This window comes from Anopheles bellator, chromosome X, assembly GCF_943735745.2.
Source record: "Anopheles bellator chromosome X, idAnoBellAS_SP24_06.2, whole genome shotgun sequence".
In the NCBI taxonomy this organism is placed as follows: Eukaryota; Metazoa; Arthropoda; class Insecta; order Diptera; family Culicidae; genus Anopheles; species Anopheles bellator.
Window position 1 is genome coordinate 12,312,579 of NC_071287.1, and position 8,307 is coordinate 12,320,885.

Consider the following 8,307-nt stretch of genomic DNA (forward strand, 5'->3'; position numbering starts at 1 on the left):
CTTACTATCGTCATCTTTAGCTTTCTCTCTTTTTCTCTAACTAATGATCTCGCTGCCTTTCTCGCTCTATCTCTCTTTCTCTCTCTTTCACTTTCTGTAATTTTGTATCAAAAGCAATGTGTTTCTCATTTAAACAAACAGAAACATTTTCAGAATTTTTCATAATGTTTGCAACGCTACTTGATTGAAAGTCAGCCAGCATAACGGTTCACTTCCACTTCCTGTCTTACCTCTACTCACCTATTTTTACTCCAAACTCTATATTCCTCACCCAACCTCCAACATTTTACCTAGCATACGCCTAGATTTGTAGAACGTCTCGTCTGCATCGTATATTTACGATTTGAAAAACTAATATCAATCTTGTGTGCTCTGCGCACTTCGCTTTCTTCTTTTTCTTTCTCTTTTTCTGTCTCTCTCTCTCTCTCTCTCTCTTTCTCTTTCTCTCTCTCTCTCTCTCTCTCTCTCTCTCTCTCTTTGTCTCTACCTTTCTCGTTTGTTATTCTCTGATCATACTTTCGGCATCCGTGGTTCTGGTTAACTTCTCCATCGGTGTGGTCCTGCTGCCGCTGGGTGATGCGTTGGTTCCATGTTTTCATATCGACTACGCGTTGATGAACATGCTGAACATGAATTATGTGTTGGAAATATGGGTTTCACAGAGACCACAAAGCAATTCGCAGGATGACCGGATCAGTAAGCGAAGACGATCCCACTCATTCCGGTAAGTACGTAAGTCTAGCTCAATGTGACAAAGGGTTCACCCAAAAAGCGTGAAAACATTGGGAACCATAGTGCGACCTAATGTATGTGATAAATGTACGCTGCTAGAAGCATGAGAAGCAACAGGCATCCGAAAATTGGATGGAACCAACCTTGCAATCATTCATAATGTAGGTGCCATCAAGCACCCTAATTCGATCTTTTACGAGAGCGTTTGTTGGATTTGTTTCAATCACCCTTGCTCTAGAATACACAACATCGATGACTAAAGTGAAAAGGTAGTAATTGGTTGGACGTTCCGTCGGTGTTGCGAGTGCACTCCTACCTACTCTAGCCGTCTACAATTTCAGACATTTGAAAAGTTTCTATGAATATGCAGCTGTTGTATGAGATTGCACGCTCCTTTCAACCGTAACGATTTTCTATCTTACTGCAAAGTAGCTACAGGGGTGTTCAACAAGCCTTGTTGTTCGGAGCCTTGAAAAATAAGAAAAACATATTTTAATGGTTTGAAATACACTTTATGATTCAGCCTTGTATTAAATCTCTTTTGGTTACTCGACGATTTTCCAATGCGATACCCTGTATTATTTCTACGATTTCAGATGTTGTGCCTGTTTTGGGACGTCTTTGACGTGGATCGTCTTCAAGGCTTGTACGACCACGTTTAAATTCAGAAGCACCCCTTTTAATGTACTAATTAAAGGCAAAGAGTCTTTATACACTTTCTACAGTCGTTCATAATTTTCCTTTCTTTAAACCCTTGGTTTAAACCCTGCAAAAATAAAAATTAAATCACTGCGCGATGCTTGATTTTTTCCATTGTGAAAAATACTGTGACAGTCGACGTTAAACGGTTTGTAAACAAAGAATTAAGTGATCGATTGAAATGACACTTCATATACGTTCATATGAACAGTGTACCAACATAACAACAAAATTGGACTCGTAGCAGCGCCCTCTGTTCGGAACGTAGCTACGAACACGAGACTCCGTTCTTTTTGAACACCCCAGTATAATACGGAACAGTCCGTTCTGTGAAAATTACAACAACAAAATTAAGGAGAAAAGTAACACATAGGCTGAAATGTCCCTCCACAAAAAACTGTTTAAATGTCATGATTTTCCACTCATAAGTTTGTGTGTTATTGTGCTAAGAGTAACACTACTTTTGTTAGTTTCAAAAAAAATTCTTAAAAATAATTTCGTGTTTTAATTTTCGATGGGAGAAATGAAAATGAAGAAAAACCATTCATCATGCAGAGAGCCAAAAGAAGATGATGGAATGTGTAGATACGCCAACGTACGTAGACTTACCGACACCACTTTGTACATGATGCAAATTTTGGGCTACAACCATGAGTTGGTCCTTTGAGTTGGTCACTGGAAACATGAGTTGATGCAACGTAAAGTAATCAGAGACTGTTTAAATGGCAAGCAATTGAGATTGACCAGCTTGGCATGTGTGTCTGATACTATGGGGCGGAAACCAAATATAACTTGCGCAGAAAAACCGGGTCGGGGCAGGTGTTGGACGATCAGCAACCGGCAGTTTGATAATATGATGCTGATCGCTTTAACTGAATTCCTTATTTTTTATTAGGTGGCCAGGTAGTAGTCGGTGTTGGTGTTGGCGGCCCTGTTTGTGGTACAGGTAGCAGCGCCGGCGGCGGCGGCTCAGGCGGAATGACCGGCATAGGAGGCCTCGTCGGGCCAGGAGCAGGGGGTGGGATCCTCGCGATAAATCTCGGAGGAGCTGGCGTTGGTCCTGGTGGCAGCGGTTCAGGCGGTCTGGGAAACCTCGGTGGTGTTCTTGGCACCGTGTCCGACGTAGAACGTACGATGAAGAGCCTAAACGGTTATCACGAAGACATCTTGGAGGCACTGCGATCAGCGGCACAGGCGCAACGTAGCAGTGCCAACACCCCGTCCGGCAGCATCAGTGAAGAACTGCTACGCAAAACACTAGCGGAGTGCGTGGGGGGCTCGCAATTAAACACGACCAACGTTCACCCACCCGAGCGCGAGTATGCCGCAAAACGGAACGTTAGCTCACGGACCGGGTCGCGTGAAAACGTCTGTGAGTCGCAGCCGCACGTGCTAAACGACGCTAGTCAAACTGCTACCTTACTTCACCACCACCGTCAACAACAGCAACAACATTTGGCGCAACAACAACAGCAAGCCGCTGGGCTGCTGGTGGACGATGAAGACACGCCGTCAGTAGGGCCGCTCCGCATTCGCAACCTAGAAGATCTTATACGGCAGCTCGAGCACCATTCTTCACGCCATATGAGCCCGAGCGGTTCCGAAGACATTCGCATGTCCGAGACTGAAGCTGAGCGTCACTACCGCGTGGATAGTTCCGCCGCCTGTAGTGAATCATCGCATGGGTAACTCCTTCCCCTCTCTCTCTCTTTCTTTCTTTCTCTCTTTTTCTCTTTTGCTTTCGTTGTCTCCCGTTCGTCCTCGTCTTTCCTCAATTTCTTTCTCTTTCCCTCTCTCTCTCTTTCTCTTTCTTTCCATCTTGGCCTGTCGTTCTCTTTCTCACTCTCTCTGGATTACATACTTTCATTCCTTCGCACAGATCTAATCAGCAACTGGCACAGACGCAGAAGACAGCTACTATACTGCCCCCGTACAGCAGTCGCTGTCGACCACCGCGCTCCGACGACGAGAGCCGCTTTGCTTTTGGCAGTGGGCCAGGAGGCGGCATCGCTAGCGGCTCGGCAGGTGGCATTGGAGGGGTTGGGGGTGGCTCCGGGACGGGACGGTACAGGCACGGCGCTGGCCGCCATCCGAGCCACCAATCTCACTCGCCTCACTCCTTCACCCACCACTCGCACCACAGTCACGCACACAGTAGTCACGCCGCTCACGCCGGCCACTCGTCCCACCACTCGTCCCACACACACCTGCACCAGGACGAGGAGGGCATCTACGAGAGTGCAGACCCGGTTCATCAGGTGCATCCGTTACACCCACATGACCCGCGTACCAGCGCTTTAGATCAGCGCGACACTAACGACAGTGAAAGGTAGGTCTCCACTACTGCCTTCTAGCCTACAGCCCTGTTATATTACGCTTCCATTGCTGGGTTGCGCTTCTTCCACCCACTTTCAGTTGCTTTTGTTGGATGGCACGCTAGCCTTTATACGCACTACCTTTGCGTTTCCTGTTTATTGGTTCTTTTGATCTCGTTTAATTTGTTTGTTTAATCCCATTCTAGAGCTCTTAAACAACAGACGGTTTCTTTTACTGGTTTTTGGGTGCATGTTTTATATTATTTATTAGTACCTTTAGTGCAAAGTTCGATGTTTCGTTCCTTTATCATGGATCTCCCTTTAGTTGGATACTAGAGATCCTTGAAAGTTCGAATTGGCGCAAAACGCTCAGGGGGTCATCAGTACTGTTCATTGACTACCGTCCGTCTATACCACTAAAATTCGACTAGTATTGCTTAACCATGTTCGCTCAACAGTGGTCATTTTTTATGTGTCCATGGTTTACAGAGATGTTCGATGCGATCCATAAGCGGCACTTCAATCACGCTGCATCTTAACGTCACTGCCCTTCCGTCCACACCCCTTATAAGACTTGCATGGAAGCATGATGAAGTACGATGACCTTCGGGAGTGTAGCTTTTTATTTGTAATGCTTTCTTCGGTTTCACTCATCCGCCATTTTTTCATCGATTTCCATCACCAATCTGTGTATAATGATAGGTTCGAACATTTAACCTGAGCAGTGATTGCATCGCCGCCGCACGACCAATGCATTTCAATCCGTTGGGTTAGCGTTGGAGGGCGTGACTCTGCTAGTTCGACTTCTCCCACCATAACCCACGTCGTCTCTGAAACACCCCTACTATGGTATTTGCAATTATTAACTAATAACTCCACTCACAAAATTTAAATTTATGACAAAACTATGTTTGGATCTATTGATACAAATGCCTTGAAAGTGTATATACAGGGTTCGATTGAAAAGTAATGAGCCTTCCCGCGCGGAGCGTCCGGCAAGCGACCAACCGAATCGGCTGGTGGGGGAAAATGTAGGTTGGACCTTCCCCTTCCACGGGAAACCGGTCCCAGTTCACTGTCAACAGCAGTGCAGTCAACATCGCTCCGCGCGTGAAAGTTGTTTTAAAAGTGTGTTACGATTTTGCAGTGGCGAAAATGCAGCGATCGTTGGATCAACGTTAATGCGCCGGCGCACACCGCCTTCCTCTGCACCTCTGCACTGGCTAAGAAGGGGGTTCCGGTGCTTCCCCACCCTCCCTATAGCCCAGACCTGCCCCCCCCGGAGTTTTTCTTGTTCCCGCTCGTGAAAAGGAAGCTGAAGGGAAGGCGTTTCGACTCCATCGAGGCGATCCAAAAAGCTATGACAGCCGAATTGAACGCGATTCCGGCGGATGAGTTTAAAAAATGTTTCCTGCAGTGGAAGGACCGCTACCAGCGGTGTATTGACGCTCAAGGGTCCTATTTTGAAGAATATTAGTTGTGTAAGCCCAAAGGTTTAATAAAACTGCTTAAAAAATATAAGGCTCATTACTTTTCAATCAGTCCCTGTAACAAATAAATACTGGTTTAGTGTGTTGAAAGGGTTTGCGTTTGAACCTGGTGGAGAGAGTCGAATGCGTGTGCATCCATACAAGCTAGTTTCATACAACAATAAAGTAATGGAACATTAAAAATTACATTTTGAACTTCAAGACACCCTCGCGATAGGGCTGCAGAATTGAGTTCTTGCTCTGGACCTATGCTTGCACTGTACATCCTATGATTTGATTCATATCATGTATATCGTTTCGTCAATTCTGCGGGCAACTATCTCTGGAAGCACGCAAATGCTAGGCTCCTCGCCAGAGTGAAAAGAGAATAATCTCTGTACACTGCATCACCACATAGCTTAATTTGTTGATAAAATGTATGAGCCTAAAAGTTAGGTATAAGTTTAGAAACTTGTTTGTTGGTAGTCAGAGAATGCGATAAAAAATTATATTTCCACACTTGCAGCGCAAGTGCATGCAATTTTGTATTTCCAGAGATAATTATGTGTTGTGTGGAGGAGGAGATAGAAAAAAGTTGTACGCTGTGAGATTATCATCAACGGGATTCTAATTCTTGTTGTAATCAGAACCTACGAAATTACATTTCGAGCATACAGCATAGATCCTTCGAGTAAAGCATGGCCCAGTTAGAATCGGGAACAATTGCATTAGCTCTATCTCTGGGTTGGTTTGACTTAGGAAATACATCAAGCTGTCAAATTGAAGGTATTTTATTGTACGTTAAGAGAAAAATTTCAGAAATTTATGATGTCTGTAGTTGGATGAAATCACGAACTTTCTTTGGAATGCACGCCATAATTTTCTGCACATTCTTCTAGTCCACCTCAGTGGCTAATTTGATCCAATTTCTCGCCATCTCTGCAGCATTCCGCATCACCATTTCAGTCTTCTTCAACTTCCTATTGATTGTTGCCCAATAATTTACGATTGGGCGGAGTCTAGGGCAACTTGGTGGGTTGATATCCTTTGTAATGAAATCCACCTTATTGTAAAATTATCACAGTACTACATCCCTGCTGTAGTGACAGCTTTCCAAATCAGGCCAAAACTTTACCGGACCTTTGTGTGACTTAATAAATGATAGAACTCGCTTTTTGAGGCACTCTTCCTTGTATAGAGTTGAGTTCATCGTCGTGTTTGTGATGAAAACCTTGATTTCTGTTGCAAACCTTGCAAATTCCTTGTCATATCATTAATTTTTGTGCAAATTTATTGGCGAATACAAATTTGATCTTGGAAGAGACATCTCCCCGTGCCGTGGCGAGATAAAATTTTGGTCCAGGAAGCCGTCCAAAATCAAATTTCACGTATGTTTCGTCGTCCATAAGCAAGCATCCTTTGTACCTCGTCATAACCTTCTCGTACAACTAGAAGCGCGTGTTTTAATGACTAAATTTTGTGTAAGTGTCCTTTTTGTATGCTTACATGCAAGGAAAAAACAGTAGCCCCTTCGTAGACAGATCTCCCAGGTAGTACTTTTGCTGGTACCATATTTTTTTGCAATATCCCGAACAAGATTTCCCGTTCAGGATTTGCCTCGATTGATCTTAAAACCTTCCAGTTCAGCTGCCGATTGTATGTTCCAGTACGACGTCTACTCTGAATCTTTCAATCTACTCTATTGGGTTCCCAGAAACGGTAAAGCACAGCATATATAGTTGATTTTGCGAATTTTTGTGTTTTTGAGATTTTTAAAGTAGGCCACGTGGTGTCTTTGGCGTGATTGTGCAGAATTATTTTTCTTCGTTAGAGTTCAATTAAGCATAACTTTGCATAAACTCCACGTACCAAGATGAAACTTTCAGCACTGAAAGTTGAATGTTTACTGAAGATATGGCTATCAAAACTTTTAAAATCCGACCACCAGAGGCGCTGCTAGAAATCATGCAATTGTTCCCGATTCTAAGTGGGCCATGCTTTAATGAACGTCGTGCAAGTGTGTTTAGACGGTACTCTCAACACGTTTGACACAATCTCGACCAACACCAAAAACTCACATATTGTGTGCAAAGTACGTGATGTACTGTTGTAATGTGCTAAGAATATTTCAATGTGAAACCGTAGCGAGAGTCAATTTTCAGTCGACATCATCTTGGTTTCGTTATATCTTAATTAACTGATAGTGGTTCCTAGTCGTAACGCTTTTTTCCTATCTCTCACGCAATAAGCCAGGACGAACAAGCAATGTTCTTCAAGAAATCCTTTGCCTTCGCTCTTTGCCTTACACCATGTGCACCTTTACGCACACGAATAGTATCAAAAGTGTGTATAGTTGTTCGCCTGACAAGGCGCTACTAAATACCTAAAGAGAGGGTTACAGAGCGATTGTGGTACGTGGTCTGTTCAAAAATGTTCGCGACATTTGAATTTTCGCGGGCTTTCAATTTTTTGTGGGGTTATGTTGCTGCTGATGTCATTAACTTATGGTGACAAGTTCGGCCATTTTCAGTAATCAATCAGTTTTTGACAGCTATTTTGCTTGGACGTGTTTCGGCTCATCATCGATTTTTGTCTACTCTAAAAGTAATTAACCACGGTACGGTGATTTGAGCTTAGGATACAGGAAATAGTCACAGGGGCCAGATCTGGGGAATGGAATAAATGAAGCTTTCAAATAAAAGTTCAAGCATCGAAAAATATCCAGCCGTATTTTCTATAACCAAATAAAGAAATGTATATTATATTGTAATCCACTGTGTACTGCTGTGGATCATTTAAAGTGTTGATGCCTAAAGTTCAAAGTCGAGCTATGTTCTACATACCGGTCTCTTTCCAACTAGTGCTTTTCATGGAAAAAATTATTGGACAAGTTTTTTTTTTTAAATTGACCAACCAAAATGTTGCTCACATTTGATGGGAAACATGAAGTAGTCTGGAAAGCAAGAATATAGAAAAATACCGTGTAGAATGAAATCGTCAATATCATATACAAATATATGTAGACACTACTTTGCCAAGCATGTGTTCTTTACGATTTCGCAGATTAAACTTCACCCCCCCCCCCCCCCCCC

The 8,307-nt window shown here is 43.5% G+C and overlaps 1 protein-coding gene across 1 annotated transcript in view; it reads left to right on the forward strand.

The window, feature by feature from the left end:
* The first annotated feature begins 684 nt into the window (after window positions 1-684).
* LOC131213754 (glycine, alanine and asparagine-rich protein-like) overlaps window positions 685-8,307 on the forward strand; it is a 9,144-nt gene continuing 1,521 nt past the window's right edge. Inside the window, exons 1-3 of the mRNA XM_058207870.1 lie at window positions 685-724; window positions 2,327-3,116; window positions 3,311-3,760. Coding sequence (XP_058063853.1) covers window positions 685-724; window positions 2,327-3,116; window positions 3,311-3,760 — 1,280 coding nt within the window. The remainder of the gene's footprint in view (window positions 725-2,326; window positions 3,117-3,310; window positions 3,761-8,307) is intronic.